The following is a 17797-nucleotide window of genomic DNA, read 5'->3' on the forward strand; positions in this document are numbered from 1 at the left end:
AGCTTAAAATAAAAGTTATTATGAACATTAAAAAAAAACAAAAAACAACACAACAGCAAATAAAAAATGGCTTTTACTTTTCCAAACAACAGATCAATATATGCCTGAAAGAATTTAAGCATTTCTGTCTTAAAACCTTTCCCTGTTCCAAGCAAGACCAAGTCTTACTCTTGTAAAAAACTATACACATCTACATATTAGGATTCTACAGCTAAGTGCCAATTTTACAGCATTTATCAGGTGGACAAATTAAGTTCTTTTAGACATAGTGCAGAGTCAGCGTGTTTTAAGGAATTGCATTCATGGGATATTTCAGGCATGAAGGCTATCAAAAGCCTTTAATAAAGAGACGTTTTTTCTACAAGGCATTCCAGGAGGTTTTTTCCTTCTTTTATTTTTTTTCCCCACAGGATAAAAGCACAGAACTGCAGCTAATTAGGTCAGAAGAGTGACTGAAGTATCTTTTTATACCTTGCAGTTTTCTACTAAGTTCAAGCTTTTCCTGCTCTAGACGTCTTATTCTCCTCTCATATGCTTCTGTTGCTAAACTGTCCTCCAAAGTTCTTTGAATGTTGGCATCAAGATCCATGGAGGGTGGTCCAGCTGTCAGTCTTAGACAGCTGCGGTCCGAAAGCACACTGGGAAAAAAAGTTCAACAGTATTTGATTTTGCAACAGGTCAGCTTTAAAATTAAATACAAACAACAACAACAAAACAAAACAAAACCAGTAAGTTTGTTTAAATTGTGAATAATATGCAAATTCTTGTACGATGTATTTATACAAGAACAATTGGTTAGTATTACTAGAAATTCATTTGTACCTCAGAAAGTGACCTTCTAGGTAGTTCATAAGATTACAGAAATGGCTTATTTCAAAATAATTCACTAACTTCTCCAAACGTTTTAAATATAATAACTACAAGAAACGGGGTGAAATTTCCATGTGAAAACCAGGGCATCTGTACATCAAAACTCCTGTGAAACCCTGGTTCTGCGTATACTCATCTACACTTGCTACTTATGTAAAAAATCCTTTTGATGTCTGCGGGTGATCTCACATTACCAGCATCAAGCACATGTGTTTGCAGAAGCATGGCTGGATTTTCAATAGCTGTAATCATTATTTATTTATTTTCATAAATGCTCATGGAAGAGTAATGGACTTTCCTGTTCTGTTTAATTTAGCAGCACAGATGAACATAAATGCTACATAAATACCAAGTATTGTTTCCATTCAGAGATACAAGAGTGTTAAACGACTAGAAATAAAACAGGTTTTAAATTCTTTTAAGCCAAGTTCCCTCTGGATCCACACATTTTATCTCTGTCATATTCTTCTGTGGTCAGATTCTTACACTGTCTGAAAAACACCGCTCTCAACAGAACTCCTCTGTGCACAGTTGCTGACTTTTATACTGAAGTAAATTTTACCTGCAGAGAGTTCATTCTTTTTGGACAAGCTGCATTTTAGCTTATACCCTGTTAATCTCCTCAACAGGTCACAGTATTTAGTTATTTGTTTGCAGTGGGTATCAGAGAGAAACAGGAAATTATGTAACTGCCCTACAGGTAGCTTCAGAACTCTTACTTACCAGCTACTTGTATACGTGAAACCTACAAATGGTAAATGATGGCCAGAAAACGCAGTGTGTGACGGTGGAGGCATCGTCTCCTAGAAAAATGATAATTAAGAGAGTAATAATCCACTGAACTACAAAAAAAAATGTTGAGTTTCATCATGTGTGAAGTGCTAGTGACAATATCACATTAACTGGATTCTCTGTAATCCTCACCTACAGCTCAAATATGAAACACACCACCTAAGTCTATCTATAATAGCATGTAATATGTAATATATATATTTAATGCAGGTTAGCACGAGAATGTTTTTCTAATTAAACGGGCTATGACTGGAGAAAAGCAGAATACAACAGTTTTTAAAAGGCAGCTCATTCCTTCCTTTTTCCAAGAAGCTCTCAGCACACAGCGTATCTTTTATTCCCTCTGTCACATCTCTCTGCTCTTCTGTCAGCAGTGCTCCTTATCAGTAGATTTACCAACCTCTTTTCTGTGTAGCCTTTCTATATTTGGATAGAACAATACTCATTTACAAGGAAAAAGTAATATGACAAAGTTTTGTAACCCCGTTAGTGTTTTGAACATTGCTATCAGCAGTGCTCCTTTACTCTAACCAGACAAAGAACTAAAAACCAAGACAATCTTTAGAGCTAAAATGCCTCAGTTGCTGTATTTCTGGAACCATTAACAGTTCTAAAATTCTAAGTATGCTGTTGGAATTTTCCTGTTTAAACCCAAAATGCATGTTTTATATTCTTACATGAGAGGCGGCCTACACAGTCTGTCTTGCTAACACCTGCTTACATACTGGTCCATCAAAAGAAACCTCCTATGAAGAAGCTTATTGCACTGGAAGTGCTAAAAGGTTTGAAATATAAGAAAATGTAATGTAATGATTTTTTTTCTGAACTGAAACAAAAAAGAAAGCAACTAGTTGTGCGTGCTGTAATGTAAAATTCAGCAGGACAGCAGGGAGCCAAAATGCATTCAAAAGAAATCCAAATTTACTTTTTTGGTGGTGGCACCGGCTACATTACATCATAACTTGGACCTTTAAGACCTTTATTCTAATAAAAGAGTTGTCAGAATAAAAAGTAAACTGGTGAGATGGTGAGACCAGCAAAATACATCAAGACTGTTGGATGTTTTGGAAACTAGAGACAAACCCAAAACCTAAAGCCTCATCTTTCCACTAAATAATAAAATAAAAATATAAATTACTACACTCTGCACTTTGGAAAAAGTAAAATTCTTTACTTTTCCTTTGTATTTTGTTTTTAATCCTCATAGATGTGAAGTCTCAAAAGCTTCTATTTGAAGAACTTAAAAAAGATTAAATGCAGAATTGTAGGCTATATGACAGTCTTCAGTCATCACACAGGCATCCACATGGATTATATTGGTTCTAAAATACCATATCTATTGATAATGATGCAGGAATTTGAAAATAATTTGTTTCTTTGCTGATTTTGGAGTATATTGTTTAAAAAATACATACTTCCTGCCCCTCACGTGAATTCAAGTGTGTTACCATACTGACAACAACGTAACTGAATCCAAGTCTGTCAAGCCAATGTCAATAAACATACTAAATCGAACAGTGAAAAGCTAAAAATCAACATGACTCAGGCTGCCTGAACAACACAGTTTTATCCTCTTGAATGCATGTGCACTTTTAACATACAATCATTATTATGCATATAATTTTTCCATGCAACCACTGTCTCTTTCCAAGCCCAGGTAGAAAAAAAATAATCTTGGCTTTCCAGAGCTGCCTTTCAGCTTCAGTACCAGGCATTCCTCATTTGCTGTATGTCATTCAAACCTTCCTATGAATTACAAAATAATAATTTTCATGTGCTTTTCTATGATGCTCACATCTATAGTATACAATATATGAATACAACATACAATAGGTGAATATGAGGTAGTGTACAAGTAGGCGAAAACTCCTCAGAGAAGATGTGTATGAAAGATGGATGGGAAAACATTTCAAAGCCACACATGAAGAATTTGAGGTGAAAACACATTAAACACAATATCCTCTAGCTGAAGCAATAACATACATGCTATATCCTCTACCATGCAATGCCTTAAGCTATTTTCCTCTGAAGTTCTGTGGTACAAAGTGTCAAAAGAAATGGTAAAAGCACAACCTTCTTAAATAAAAACAAAACAAAGCCCCACCTCATGTGCAAACAACAGATTTCTGCATCCTTCAATACATAAAAATGCATTTCCAGAGAGAACAGAAGGCTTTCCTCAGACGCTACAATCCCTACCATCTGGCAAAGGTCCTTTATAAAGGCATACAAACACCAGGACTGTTAACAATAATCTTTTGACTAAGGTAAAACTTTATTTCTCAATAAGATTGCTCCTGAAAATAACAGCTGTTAACTCTTTTCCTAAAGTTTCCTAAGCTCAAGCGAAGTCAGAAAACAACCTTGAAAAATTTTAGTCAGTGTGAACTGAAATGAAATTGAATTGAAATGAAATCTGGCAGGGATATGGGCAGTTACAAATAGAGTGCTACAATAAAATGTGTTATGCAAATAAAATATAAATATCAGCAATGCTCTACTAGAAATAGTGTCCTGTAGATGTGAATATATACATAAAATATGTTCTTTATGAAACCTGGACACAAAAAATTGTCACTGCAAATAAAAGATATATACATTAGAAGTAAGGTTACGATGACTTCACAATTATTAACTGACATTATCCCTACAGATACATACTTGGAGCACCAGCTTCCAAATTAAGTATGTACATCTCGTACAGGATCTTCATTGCTGCATTTGATGTTCTTTGTGCAGAACATAATGAACACACACAAAAAAAAGACTTCCATTTACGTATATTTTTGAAGTATACTACAAAAACAGATGTGCCAAAACATTATTTCTGTACTTACAGAATTTTTTAAGCAATCATCATCAACATCAAAGTTTGATGTATCAGTGGGGCTGCTGACTTCTGGGATGTAAGGTGCATCACAGTTTCTAATGTTGTCCCAGTCAATCCCAGCAAAAAATGGATGGTTCTTAAAGTCTTCTATCCCATTCTGCCCAAGCCGATGCTCTCTGCTACAAATCAGCCTTCGGATGAGGTCCTTTGCACTTTCAGAGACATCTGTCACTTGAGCAGGAAACTGGAACCTCTCCTTAAAGATTAAAATAACAGAAAATAGTTTATTGCCAAGTAGAAGTTGGAAAAATCACCCTCCCGAGTGATAATTATTAAGTAGAAAAATAAACGTGCAAATACTCAAGTTATTAAAAATACACAGTAAGGTTTCTAGGAAAAAGACTTTCCCCAAAGGATAGAAACTATTGAGATTTTTTTTGTATTCTGGTTTTTCTTGTATATTTGAATTGCTCTTTAATTGTTGGATTCTACAGCTGCCTCCAGGTGGAAGAACGTTTAAGAATCTGCTGCATAAGCCAACCAATGTATCCAACAGAAAAAAACAGTGCACAAGGAGTGAGGCAACATAGCCAAGACTTCCTCCAGTGAGTGAACTAACAGCCATTTTGCTAAATCCTGATTTTTAATTTTGAACTGCTTTATCCCAAAGCAAACTCACCTGCAAGCCATAACCATGAACTCTTTATGTGGAAACATTTCATGTTCTACGTTAATGAACAATAGCACAATTATTACATTAAAAAGATATATGCCTCCAAGTTACCTCACTGCTTACAAAAATTAACTTAGAGAGAAAGAGAAAATGCACTAACTTTGTGGTTCATTATTTTCCCATAGGTCTCCACCAAGGACTCGGCATAGAAGGGTGTTTCTCCATAAAGCATTTCATACATGCAAACGCCTAGGGACCACCAGTCACACTCAGGCCCATACTTCCCTTTTCCATCTTCCATGGCCTGCAAAATTTCTGGAGAGATGTAGTCTGGTGTCCCAACAGCTACTGAAGATTGAACCTGTAGAAATTACATTTGCAAGATTAAGAACAGCTTCCATCATTACAGACACCACTGTTTGTGACACTGTGTTTAAATTTAGCCTAACGCTCTGGTTATAACAAAAACACCCAAACACACATACAAAAAAAGCCTCTAAATTTACAACAGACTATTAAAGCATTCAGGACACTTCATTAAAATGCATCCCAAGGATACATTATTGAAAAACTCTTGCATGTATCCAGTAACAGAGAAAGAATAAAATGCCAATGCTTAGGCTACAATTATTATTCATTAATTATAGTATAAGTAACCACATAAATTAAATCTCTTTAACACTCTGAGGCATGATTTACACCACCAGCATTACATTCTAGATACCGTACAAGTTTAAATATGCTACTGAAACATTATGCTGATATGAAAACTGCATCTTGCCCTGCTTATACAAAATATTCCATTTCCAGTAAAAAATTAGGGTTTAGAGCTCAAAGCTGTTCATTCATCATTTATCAACAAACACCTACTCAGTACTGATAGTGCAGCATCCCTTTATTAATGAATTGACTACACAGATCTAAAAAGCTTTTAGAATACAGTAAATCCAAACAACACACAGTCAAATCTTGAGCTGAGGTTAGCTGCAAACCAATACCACTATAATTCCATTTGATTTACAATACATAACCTTTTATCTCTATTAACACATTTTTTTAGTGGCTAGCAAAGGACTGAGCAAAGTGTGTTTAGGAATATATCACTCTAATTTACCGTTCCATCTTCCATCAATTTCAGACAAGAACCAAAATCTGCTAATCGAATATGGCCATTCATATCCATCAAGATGTTGTCTGGTTTAATATCCCTGCAAAAAATATAAACAAAGAAAAACAACCACATTTCAAAATTAGTAAAATAATCGACTGCATAATATATAATGCATGTCAATGCAGTGTTAATGACTGGACATAAGGAAAAACTTTCTCTCTCAGAGAGTGGTCAGGCACTGGAATGGCTGTGCAGGGAGGTGGGGCAGTCGCCATCCCTGGCAGTGTTCAAGAGGCGTCTGGATGAGAAGCTACGAGATGTGGTTTAGTGGCTTTCTTCAGCTACAGTAACGGGAGGATGGTTGAACCAGATGATCTTGTAGGTCCTTTCCAACCTTGTGATTCTACGATTCTATGAAATTATGACTATATGAATAAATTACTACAACAACTTTCTCAGGTAACAGTTATTTCTATGATGTAAGAACAACCCCCCAAAAAACAAACAGAATGCAAGTTCTAACTTTGCTGAAATCCCATAAACGGTATAAATGAATTTAATAAAATTATTTGCAGACAGATGTCAAAATTTTCACAAATGAAGATGTTCACATGAGAAATGGCAGCAAAGTCTTTTTCTGTTTTTGTTTTTTATAACACTCAGTTTCTATGAATTTCATTGAATGGTTGCTTTGGAAAAGACCTTAAATATCACCCAACTCCAACTCCTGCCCCTCGTGACTTCACCAGCTCAGAATGCCCAGGGCCCACCCAATTTGCCCTTGGGAACCTCCAGGGATGGGGCACCCTCAGCTCTGGGCAGCCATGCCAGGGCCTCATTGCTCTCTGAGTAAAGAGTTTCCTCCTAACATCTAACCTAAATCTCCCATTCTTCTAGTTTAAAGCACTTGCCCTTTTTCTGTCACTAGATTCACGGATAAGAGTCCCTCCCCAGCTTTTCCATTCTGCACTTTCTGACTTATGCTTACCCCATATCAATTAAACCAGCAGTTTCACATATATTTCCATATGCAATAATTCACATCTTGCATCTGGCACTGAACTCAGATCCTGATTCACTCACAACTTTAAAAAGCTATTTTACAAAGTCAGAGACTTTACAAAGGCTGTTACTACACCTCACTTTTTTTTTTCCCCCATCTCTTCAAAGCAATATTTTTATTATAACTAAAATTTGATTCGAGCACCTGACCGCCCATGATTCACATGCAGTTGGGTGAGGAAGTGTGGCTCTATTTAGTACTGAAGCTGCAACCCTTCCATTCTTCGTGCCCTCTGCTGCCCTACTTGCCAGAACTGACAGCATGCAGAAGATGCAGAGAAGTGTCAAACAGAGCTGGAACATGCCAGCACGACCCAGGTCAAAAGCAATGTGCACAACCCTTCAGCACTCTTGATTCAGTGCCTAATCTAACTTCAGCTTAAAATATTTGGTAAAACCATGCATCAAGTTCCTTTTGTAAGCTGGACCTAGTTCAAGCTAAACAAAAACAGGAGTCATCCATGCTCTATCTTTTAATATATTCCTAAGAGAAATAATAACAGTAATTATTACAATAAAACTAAAATGTCTCCCCCCTACCACAACTCCCGAAGTAGCAAAAAACACAAGAAAAAGCTCACTTTATTGTCTGCACTGTGCAAAAACAAAACTGCAAACACTGGAAGCGCTCAGAGGAACCGGTACTTCTTGCACAGCCACATTTGTAAGGTTCAGCAATAACTTTAACAGGAATAATTTTTACAGTCGTGAAACAAGGCCAACTTAATTCATACGAATTCTTTTCAGCTCTGACTACAAAAGCTATGGGTTTTGAACAACCGTTCTGAATTCAGCTGAACTACATTACCAAAATACAGTTCGAAAGACAAGAATTGCTGGCACCAGCAGAGAAGAGTGGGCTATAAGCAAAGGGAAAGTTAGGAAAAATATCAGCCCCAGCAGGGAACGAAGAAGGGAAGTAATTATTGCCAGTGTAACTTAAGAGTTAGAAAGAGGTAATTTTGGGAGAAAACAATGTCATAAACCTTTCATCTCCACTAAGCCTGCAGTTGTTAGATGCCATTATAGTTGTGTAATGAAATCTATTCCAGAAATTAATGTGTAACTATGCTTTACTCGAGATTTTTGTTTTGAAGATATTTCATGCTATTCCTTCAGCAATTACGTCAGCCAATACTGAAGGTTATGCTAATGGAAAATGCCACAGGCCCACACATTTGATATTATGTGATAAAAACCTTTCTTGCATTGAAGAACTTAGAATCAGTAGGGATCACTCTTCTGACTATCTGTACACTAATGTCGCAGAATGTACTTGGTTTGTGTTACTCATTTGCAACTTATTTACCTCTTATTTACAAAACAAAAATAATCAGGTAGAAACGGAGGAAAATGTGAGTCCTCCTCTTTAATACAAACAAACGGCAGTCAGATGGGGCAAGAGAACAGGACATGTACTCCTAGGGCTAAAGACTTCAGATGCTAAAGGACTGTCCTCACAAACACAGATGAGCTCTTAAAAAGGCACTAGAACTGCAATGACAAAAAAGGTCTACATGAGTTTCTAAATTCAACAACTGCAGAGTAAGCTAAGACTGAAGAAAGAAATGGACCTGTCTGAAATGGAAGGAGTAATTTGACAGCAGAGCTACTAATTTCTCTTAGGACACTGGCTAAGAAAGTGATAATCTGGAGAACAATTTTTTATTTCTAATGTTGACATTAGAAAAATACAGACATGAATTAACTCTTCTAAAGCGATCACACACTCCAACACGCAATGCTGAGAACGATGCAAAATGAATAGTTTAAATTACTGTCAGATGAACAGCATCTTTCTTCATGTTACCAATGAAAACCAAAGGACAGCAGATGAAAGAAAATAGATTCAAGTGTAAATGCTGGTACAGAAGGACCAGGCAAGATATGGAGAATATCACAGTAAATTATATGTTTATTATGCATGCAAGAGAATTCTCCTACAGCATAAACCAAAATTTCAAAGCAAACATCAGTGGTTATTACTATCCATTCTTTAAGGGGAAATATTACTCTCTGCCAAGTTACTTCCTCAAAAAGAGAAAAAAAACCACATCAAGATTTTACTCTCAAAATGCCCGGACTTCTTATCCAAAACTCCTTCGAAATGCAGGGTTATTCTTAGCCAGGACAGGTTTTGCAAGCAGTTTATTTCAATCCCTTCTGTTATTTCAGACAGGCTTTCATTCCGCACTCCTTCTCACACAGAAATGCTACAACTGTGATTTAAAAAAAGAATGAAGACATTTGTTTTTGGCAGCATCAAAACGAAAGGTGAAAATCTGGTGCCTGCGGAATCTGTATTAAGGTATTCATCAATGCAATACCAGCAGTGCCCACTTTAGGTATGCAGAGTGAAACAAGTGGTCACCTTCCATCAAGAACACTAGTTGGTTGATTCACTTTTTCAGTCCCATCTACGGCCAATTATGTCTAGGAGCTTATTTCTGTTTTCCATTACAGTGAGCCAGGTTATATCAAAGTTGCCATATTCTGACAACTAAACTTTACCTACGTTCTAGTGAGCAAAACTAGAAGTACGCGTAATCTGGCAGAAAGACCAGTGTGCACTGAGACAAATTACATTCAGACAGTTGGCAGTTATTCTTTAGTAATCCCAATAAGATAGGATGCACAAGAGGACACCCTCAAAATATGGAATACGTTGCACTTCATTAACTGCTCCTCTGATCAAGACCCTCTCGCGCGTTCTCCTAAGCAAACACTTCTTCACATTGGGGAGAATCCAGAAAATGTCTATTTTCTATTGATTCCAAAATCATTTGAAGAGCTTTCATTACAACCTTATAATTTTCATAGCACCCAAACAGTTGCATCACATTTGTATACTAAACAAACTCTGCTTCACGTGAAGCAGACAAACTGAAGCTTTAAAAAGAAAATGATGCAGCGGCCATGCACAGAGCCTTGAAGTCTATAGGAACAGTCAAACACTTTAAGATGTATGTCTTAATAAGCAAAGAAATCACATGGAAAAAAAAAAATGATATAAACAATAATATTTCAAACTTGCATTGCTTGCAGTGAGATGGCTCTGGGATTTTTCTTTAAACAGTATATTAATACTGTAAAACTCCTTTGCTTTCTCATAAAGTCTTGCTAATAAATCATAACGTATGTGTTGTTCCAGGAACATCCAGTAATTCACCTCTTTCAAAACAATCTCACTAATCTCAGCCGCAGGAGATTCATCTAAATCTCATTAAAGCCAGTGGACAGACTCCCATCAATTACTAGGACAGCTCAACAAAACCAAGTTGATACAAGTTCAGATCTGGTATACAATCATACTTACTTATCAGTGTGTGCTATTTCATATTCATACCACTACACACCCTAAGCAAGACTTAGTCACACTCCAAGACTAAATGAAACACCATCTAGAACTCAAGGTTTCAAGTACTAGACAGCAAGTGCACTACCTACAACTCTGACTGACAACACCTGTACATAAATTCTATCCGTATGCTTACTTCAGCATTTCATTGCTTCACCATTTCTCAGACGTAATTAGAAACTGAGCTTGATGCTATTTAGTTTAAGACTACACTTACTTAGAAAGCATATTCTTCAATCCTTAAACCAGACTGAGAGAAATTACCTCATTCTTAGTGGATGCAGAAGCTACAAATTTCCTCTTTTAGCATGGAGAATTTACCTTACATTCTTAATGCACAGAATGCAAAGATTGAAAGCACTGAGTGTGGGCAACACAAGTAGTAAAGAATTAAAATTCCAATGAAAGATCCTTAAGTTAGACATGAAAAAGCACTTTCCTAACAATGACAGCAGCACACTGCAACAAATTGCTTTGGGAAATGTCATCATCTCCATCACCGTGTTTTTTTAAGAACCAGTTAGACAAATTTCTTTCAAGAATAGTTTCACTCTAATTTCATCTCGCCTTGCAGCAGTGGAGGAGTATCAACCTCCTCAAGCGCTTTCCCTTTTCTCTGTGGTTCTACACTGAAAACTTGCGTTTTCAAATGCTAAGAAGGGAAATAAAGACAAACAACAAGGAATGTGTCCATCGGCCAACACATACGCATCTTCAGTTTGTTCAGGCACTGATACTCATTCCTGAGCACTTGAACTGACTGGACTCGCAGGCTTATAAATAAATGCTTTACCACATAACACTACAATGTCACAGTACTTTTTTTTACTTAGGAAAACTATTTCCTTGTGACCATTGTGTATATGGTTTGGCTTCAAAATAATGGCCATCTCAACTATGATAACAGTTCAAAAATAAGAACAGTTATTTTTAAGAAAAATTCACTTGTTTTGCTAATTCTCAAAAAATAAATGACTTGAAAAAATCCTTTTGATAAGTATTCGGCAGTTACATACTCCTTGTAGCTACTGCTTTTCATCTGAATTGCTAATTGACTGTCAGAACCAGACAGACAGGGAGAAAATTCTCACATTCAGGCTAAATACCATCATTCTGTTAAGAATTAATTTGGATGGCATATCAAGGTAAAGTCTCTTGCATGCCTAACCATTATCTCCATTGTCTTGTCAGTTTTACAGACCAAAACCAGGAAGACAGTGCGACATTTTAGAAACATTTTAAAGGTAGTACCTTACAACACTGATTTACAGATGTTGTTTTAAACACCTATGAAATAAAAATATATGTTGCCTACATTTCCTTATGGCAGACAATCAAGGGCCTAGAAACTCAGGTAGTCAATGCATTCTGGAACTCATAACATTTCAGATTTAAAAAAGTATCAGTATTAGCAACCTGAACATTTTTGCTCTGGAAATTCTAGTTCATAAAACTCTAAACTTTGCAAAGATATGACAGGTAAACAGGCAAAATTGCCTTCCTCGTGTCTTGACATTTAATAGCAGGCAGGCTTATGAAATTGGCTCAAATGTAAAATTTCCTTTTCCTCTTCTGAAGCCTGACAAAACAGAAAACCCTCTCTTACCCCAAAACACACAGCAATCAAGGTTAGTCTTGGACATTACTGACGCAGTAAAAAATAACAAATGCTGGACTGCCCTCAAACCGTTGCAAAACAAGCTGCCATCCACGCTGCTGATCCTTTCCCTCTGTTTCCTCTGTGTAAGAATCCATGCTTTTATATAAGACTATTCTAATAAGCATGACTTCAGAACACAAGCCAGCAGCTGCAGCAGGGCACAGAGTATAAGTCTTCTTGTGTCAGAAGTATGGTAATCACAAGATCTATTACTCTGTTGCCTTAAAACAGTCTTTCTTTCACATAGCAGTTTCAGGAAGAGTTGACACTTGGTACAAAATACTATTAGCAGATTAGCTACCATTTTTATTCTGTTGAAACCGACCATCATTATATGGTTTCTCTCCAACATCAGCAGTACCAGCTATGGTAGCAGCTTCCCCTAGTACCTCTTGCTTTTCTTATCTGTGGACTGCCTTAAACCTCAGCTCAACTTAGCTCAGTGGTGCAGTTGATACAGCAGAAGAAAGGATGCCCTCCAGAGGGACCTGGACAGGTTTGAAAAGTGGGCAAATAAGAACCTAGTGAGGTTCAAAAAGACCAAGTGCAAGGTGGTGCAGACAGGTCAGGGCAATCTCAGAGTTTTCTACAGTCTGGGTAAAGAACTCAAGGAGAGAAGCCCTGTGGGGAGGAACTTGTGGGTCCTTGTGGACAGAAAGCAGGACACGAGCCATGTATGTGGGCTTGCTGCCTGGAAGATCAACAGTATCCTGGGCTGCTGTGGCACAGCCAGCAGGGAGAGGGAGGGGATTGTCCCCTTCTACTCTACCCTCATGAGACCCCTCATGAGACTCTGGAGTACTATGGCGAGGCTTGGAGCCCCAAGTACTATAAAGACATGTCAGGTTTATTCTGCAGAACCCAACTACTTCCCAGGAGAAGGTTGAAAGCAAATGTTTAATTTATACCTTTATGTCACTGAATAACTATGTCTACACTGAATGCACAACAATAAGTTAAGAGGCCTCTGTGACAAAAAGGGATGAGAGGGAATGCATTGCTCTGCAGGGCCTGAAATAAAACGCAGTTGAAAATGGGTTGTGAACCAGAGGTATTACTAAGGTAGACTAGACTGTATTTGTGAAGGAGAAGTTGAAAAACTTTCATTTACTTATATTATTGGGGGGGGGGAAGAAGAAAATAAAAACCAACAAAAGAGATTTCATTTCTCTACCTCTACCTGTTATCTCTGAGTTTTCTTCTATATTACTAACACATAAAAGTGGAGGATCCAGCTGAGGGCATCTCTAGCTTTTCCAGCTGTCACAATGCTTTTTTTGGATCCAGTCATCCTGCTTATAGTCTCACATTCCTCAACAGAAACTCCACACTGACTACATTCATCAGAGAAAAGGACCATTTGAGTAAGCACTTGAGAGAATGAGAGCATTCACGTTCAAGGCCAAAGCTGCATGAATACTGAGGAACAACACGAAGCACATCACAGACAAATAACCATCACACAAGTGAACTCAGCAATCTTCAACATAACTTGCTCTTTTTCTAACAGAATATTAGGTGCTTATGTAAACATACTTGCTAAAAACAGCTTTATGTTAATGCTGATAAAAACGACTTTCACCAAATTTAAATTATTAAACTGATTTACTTAAGATTCCAGTGTAATTATAACAGAACACAAGTAGCTTGTTTGAACTCTTCAGAGCCTCCGCTGGCAGTTATTTCAGGGTTGTTGAACTATATTCTTTTGCATTCTTCTCCATTTTTTCCCTCCAAAATTTCAGAAGAAAAATAAAATGACAATTCAAAAATACCTGAAAAAGCCTATTTCTGCCTCACTCTGCCAAACCAACTTTATCAGAATTGCGTTTTGGCTTCTAAGGACTAAGTAAACAGATTAAGAACTCCGCCACCACTGCCAAGCAGCATATTCTAAAGATTAAAAAATTAAAGTCTGCTAAGTAAAGCTAATTCATGTCAAAGCTTTTAGTTTTCTAATAGTATCATGAGTTACTGGAGGGTAAAGAAGTAGAAAGAGTAAGCTCCTTAAGAATGTTATGTCCATCTGTGAATGCCATCTGCCAAAGAAATCCTGAAAGAAGAGGCTAAAGAGGAATCCAGAATATGCCCAGCTGTTATACTGTAAATTACTACCTATACTAGAAAACGTTAATACATATCTATAAGCAGATAAATGCTTTCCCTTGATTCTCATTTTGGATAATCTTTGCTCTCTGCATTTCAGTATAACCACACATTGTCTGAGACATCTGATTGCACTGAATAAATCTAAGAGTAAACTAGACAACGCAATCTGAGGGCTCAGTTGTTTTGACAATGACAATCAAAACACATTTTCCACATATTTATAATGCACTGATGATACTAACAAAGTAACTCATGGAAGAAATCTCATTCAAAAGCTATCAGGACAATACAATAACTTTTAATATGTACCTTTATTTATGTACATCTGCACTGACAAATATATGGCGTTTTTTAATTATCAGCAATATCTGTAAGATGAAGTAAGATGTGAGTTGCAAATCAAGAAACAAAATAACTTGCTGGATCCATACTGTACCTTACAGCAACTCTACACCTTTCCCATCTTCCTCCAGGAAAAAATATGCAGATATAAATACACAAAAATACACTTCAGTATCTACAGCGAGGGGGAGGTTAAGGCTGGATGTTAGGAAATATTACTGCTCTGAAAGAGTGGTCAGGCAGTGGAATGGGCTGCCCAGGGAGGTGGTGGAGTCACTGACCCTGGGGATGTTCAAGGAACATTTGGACATTGTGTTGAGGGACATGGCTTAGTAAGAACTATTGGTGATGGGTGGATGGTTGGACTGGATGATCTTGTCGGTCTTTTCCAACCTTGGTGATTCTGTGAAAAAATTATGAGAGATAAGGGAAAAGGAGATCTGTACAGAGATGAGTTTTGAGAACACTCGATGCCTTTCATTATCCCAAACGAAGGATATATAGCCTTAATACTAGGTTGATTTTAGCCCTCCCCCCTCCACTTACGTGGTGGCAATAAAAGTCATGACAAAGCCATAAAAATGTATCAAGGAGCAGAGGGGATACACAGAAGAAAAGTGCAACGTACTTGTAAGACATGTAAAACAAACAAACAAAAAAATGTATATTACAAAAAATCTAAAGCAATTGTTTCTTATTCTCGGGTTTTGTGAAGTAAACTCTGGAGGCTAAAATAATAATAAAAAAACGCTTTCATTGAGAAGTAACACCATACTGAGAAAACAAGTGTATGCATCACACTCTTGCTACTGCAGTTGCAAGTACATGAAACAGCACTACTATATCCTATAAATTGTACTGTACTCCCCCCTAGGCCACTGTGGAGTTACATTTCCTTTAAGATTGCCCAGCAGAAAGAAGAATGTTTCACAAAACAACACTGCTACGCAGCAGCTTTAATGTGCTGCACAGATCCTTTTTCTTCTTCCTCCATCCAATAAAGTTACATTCAGTAGCTACACAGATACTGTGATCCTTCTACTTTCAACACAAGTCAGTGCTGTTCAGAATGCCTACTGAGAAAAAAAGTGGGGCTAGGGGAAAAGCTACTGAAGAACAACAGAGAAAAGAATGTTTTTTCTCTAAATACATCTTCCACTTAACTGTGTCCCAAATTAATAGCATACAGGTTAAACGCTAATGGGAAAGCAGATTCTTTCAAAGTCAGCAATTAAAAATGTAGAACAGTGGAGAGCAAAGAATCCACTACTCCTGAAAGAACAGAACTAAATTTAGGATAACCTCTTTTGCTTCCCTGTCGCAACTTGATCGTGTTCTTCACTGCATTGCAAATATGGCACTATTTCATGTCAATCACATGCACAGCTGCTAGTTCAGCCTGACTATTGCTGCTGATACAGGTTTAGCCCAAGCTGAAGCTTCCCAGGCTTTGCTGATGGACAGTAAGCAAACGAGCGTCTCAGAGAAGTGGGCAGTTGCAAAGTTTAATATGGAAAAGAAAGAAGCAGAGAAGGACTTTATCTTCTCCTGTGTGTTATTATGTATCCAGATAAGTAGCTGTATCACTACTCTCTCAGGAAATCCTGAACGAAGTCTACAGAAACATACCGCACAGGAGAATCCATCAGCAGGAGCCAGAGAGAAAAATAACTGGCTCTGAATCCATGACAAACACAGAAATGAAGGGACATACAAATCCACACACCTCCACTATGATGCATTCTACTACTGTATTTTTTTTTCACATCACTTAAGACTCCAAATTATATACAGGTGTATTTTAAATAGATGAAAAGTGGACATCACACCCAGTAGCTGAATCTGAGCACACTCAGTAGAAATGCAGTGCTTCCCTGCTGAAACACCTAAAGCACCGTATCAGGGCAGCCATGCCTAGCACAGCATTTTCACACATAGGACCAGCCTTCCTCAGCCTGAATGAAAGAGAGGTTGCCAAAGAATCTTTAGAGATACATTTACTCGGACATTTGATGTGAACTTTTCAGCTGTTCAGAGTTAATTCAATGTGAAAAGCACGCAGGCTTGTTTTTGGTCCAGGAAGACCCCAAGGTAGAAACAGAAGACTCCTAGAAAGCTGCTGTGCCAATCTGAAAAGGCTTTACTACCTAAACAGGATTTTTGCTCTTGTTTTGCTATTTTGAGACATTAATTACATTAAAACATTATTGATTGGATATACCTAAATCATGATTGTTGTATTAAAGACATCCATGCCAAGAACTGCAGCTGCTAAGCGAAAGCTGTGGTTGAACTCATGTTATTAAAGGATAGTCAGAGTACACCATCTTCAGACAAACAGTATTTAAGGAGACTCAAAGGTACAAAAAAAACTCCAAAAACACAACCCACAACTCTCAGAAATCACTCATGTTTTCAGTCTCTTTTGCTTCCCTTACTCCCATGCTTGTTTACCTTCTCATCTCCTCCTCTACTTAAATAGCTGGTCACTTGGAGGATCAAAGTTGCTATTTTCAGTCATTTAGCCTACAGTTAATCTTATTGTTGCTTGTCTTTTAAGTAGAATTAGTTGCCTACTGTGCATCTATTGGCTAACAAGGAGACTGACATTAAGTCCTTGTTTATAGGTAATGTTACAGGTGCGTTTCAGAACTTCTTAGTAAGCAGTTTTAAATAATTTTAACACTTGCTTTTTATAGAATTAGTTGATATTTTAACTTAAATAATTTTATTAATGGCAATTGAAAAGCCAGCTGTCTAGAGGGGCAAACAAGATCAGAACTTAAACCAGCAAGTAAACCAGAGACAAATATACCTGATTATTGGTGTATACATTAGCAGAGGTTGTCAAAAGTCTTCCTTGGCCACATGTGCCAGGAAAAGGAGAAGCACCCAAGTAAATTGTGAGGAAATGCTCTTAAGCTACACCACGTTGGACATCTGAAAGAATTTCTTCACGGAGACAGTGGTCAAACATCAGAATGGACTGT

At 37.3% G+C, this 17797-nt stretch overlaps 1 protein-coding gene across 13 annotated transcripts in view; it reads right to left on the reverse strand.

The window, feature by feature from the left end:
• The window catches only part of CDC42BPA (CDC42 binding protein kinase alpha), a 144908-nt gene that overhangs the window by 66271 nt on the left and 60840 nt on the right, over positions 1-17797 (reverse strand). For all 13 annotated transcript variants that reach the window (XM_072333734.1, XM_072333727.1, XM_072333726.1 and 10 more), the window contains exons 6-10: positions 6280-6373; positions 5326-5526; positions 4500-4748; positions 1594-1673; positions 472-638 (exon numbers count right to left, since the gene is read on the reverse strand). In XM_072333734.1, coding sequence (XP_072189835.1) covers positions 472-638; positions 1594-1673; positions 4500-4748; positions 5326-5526; positions 6280-6373 — 791 coding nt within the window. The remainder of the gene's footprint in view (positions 1-471; positions 639-1593; positions 1674-4499; positions 4749-5325; positions 5527-6279; positions 6374-17797) is intronic.

This window comes from Excalfactoria chinensis, chromosome 3 (assembly GCF_039878825.1).
Source record: "Excalfactoria chinensis isolate bCotChi1 chromosome 3, bCotChi1.hap2, whole genome shotgun sequence".
In the NCBI taxonomy this organism is placed as follows: Eukaryota; Metazoa; Chordata; class Aves; order Galliformes; family Phasianidae; genus Excalfactoria; species Excalfactoria chinensis.